The 1,711-nt window shown below is 40.4% G+C and overlaps 1 protein-coding gene across 1 annotated transcript; it reads left to right on the forward strand.

Moving 5' to 3' along the window:
- Positions 1–54: 54 nt before the first annotated feature.
- TM35_001531020 (uncharacterized protein) lies at positions 55–981 on the forward strand (the record flags this gene model as incomplete). Its single annotated transcript, XM_029031928.1, has 1 exon — positions 55–981. One exon carries the CDS (start codon positions 55–57, stop codon positions 979–981), a length of 927 nt encoding a protein of 308 aa, XP_028876779.1.
- Between the last annotated feature and the right edge of the window lie 730 nt (positions 982–1,711).

Here is a 1,711-nt window from a genome sequence, read left to right on the forward strand (position 1 = left end):
CTGTGAACTCAAGTGACAAGAAAGACAACAAGAACAAGAAGAAAAAGAAGAGCAATGATGATGATGATGCGCCGTGTGATGTGTGTGTTGGCCGTTGTGCTGTGCTGCGCCTGCGGGTATACCATGGCTGAAGGTGGTCAGTCAAATACGGAGAAGAACTACGATATTTACGTGAGTAGTTGGGAAGGGTTTCCTGGTAAGTATCCGAAACCAGAAAATACAGATATGCGTAATAGCGGTGGTATCCGAGATGGAGAAAACCAACTACATAAACAACGACAGCAATCATTAGGTGGTCATGGTTCAGGATCGGAAGAGGTAAAACATCAGGAAACTCTTCATGAAAAGGGTGATATGATTAATATTTCTTCTAACCATGACAGTGACGGTGATCAGAACTCTCTCAGTCCTGACAGTACACTGGAGTTACCCAAGCCAAAAGAAGCACCTCAAATACATGTTAAAGCAGAAAAAGAAGAATCTTCACCAGTGAGTGCTCCAGCTATAGGGAAAGCATTGCCATCAGGGGCTTCAGAGACACTCACAACCACATCTACAACAACAGCCTTAACAGCACCTAGAGATATTGATTCCACACAAACCAGTTCACCAGGTGAGTCTGCAAAACCCACAGATATGAGTAATGTCAATGATAGTATTACTGCGCAACAACCATCTCCAGCAACGGAGAGCACTGTATCCAGTGATGGTAATTCCGGTAACGAACTCACTGCAGCTCCAGGTACATCTCCCACAGCAGACTCACAAGAGAATGGCAATGCTGATTCGCCGACCACCACCAACATTAACAGCGAAGCACCCACTACCACTCCATCTCCTCTAACCGACCCACCGATCAGCAAGATCGCTCCCACTATGCAGATGAAGGGTAATGCTGACAGCAGTGTCAGTCCTGTGTGGATGCGCACTGCAGCACCGCTGCTGATTGTGGCTGTGTTGTTCTCCGTTACCATGTACTGAACGGTGGGAATCATCTGAGGTCAAATAATAATAATAATGGTAATACTAACATAATCATAATTGCGTACATCCCCCATGGGTGAATAAATTAATAATCTGTTTACCAGCTTTCTCTTATTAATTGGAATTTCTTTTATTTTTACTTTTATGTGTGTGTGTTCTTTTTCTAATAATTCCATTACTTGCTTTTTCCGTTGTGTGTGTTTGCAGAAAACTGGGCTGTTCTGCTCACTGACGGTATGCATCTCTTACTAGTACACACATATGTGTGTTTGTGCAGTAATTTAATATATAAACTAGAGCCATGGGGTATTGTGTATGTGTGTTCTTGGAGACTCTGTGTGTGTGTGCATCTGGGCTTGCACTGTGATGATGATGAACTGCTTTTTGTAGTGAAAAGAAATAATAATAATAACAGATTAATTTATATTTATAATTGCGTATATACACACACATATAGACTTATACCCATAGTTGGTGTATATTTCTGTGTTTACTGGGTAAATTGTGCTAATGGTTAATATCTTTTTGTTTTCTTTTTATTTGCTGGGTTATTGTGTGCTTTACCCTGCACTGCTGTGGTAGTTTGCTTTCTGCAGAGCAAAGAAAAAAAAATAGTAGTTAATACAATTTGTATTCTTATGTGCTTGAACACAACAGTATACTCAGTGGTCTGTGAGTTATTTTTGTGCAGTTTGTGTTGTTAATTTGTGTTTTTTTATTATTATTT

The sequence above is a fragment of the Trypanosoma theileri genome (genome assembly GCF_002087225.1).
Source record: "Trypanosoma theileri isolate Edinburgh chromosome Unknown TM35_Tth_153_V1, whole genome shotgun sequence".
Lineage (NCBI taxonomy): Eukaryota > Euglenozoa > Kinetoplastea > Trypanosomatida > Trypanosomatidae > Trypanosoma > Trypanosoma theileri.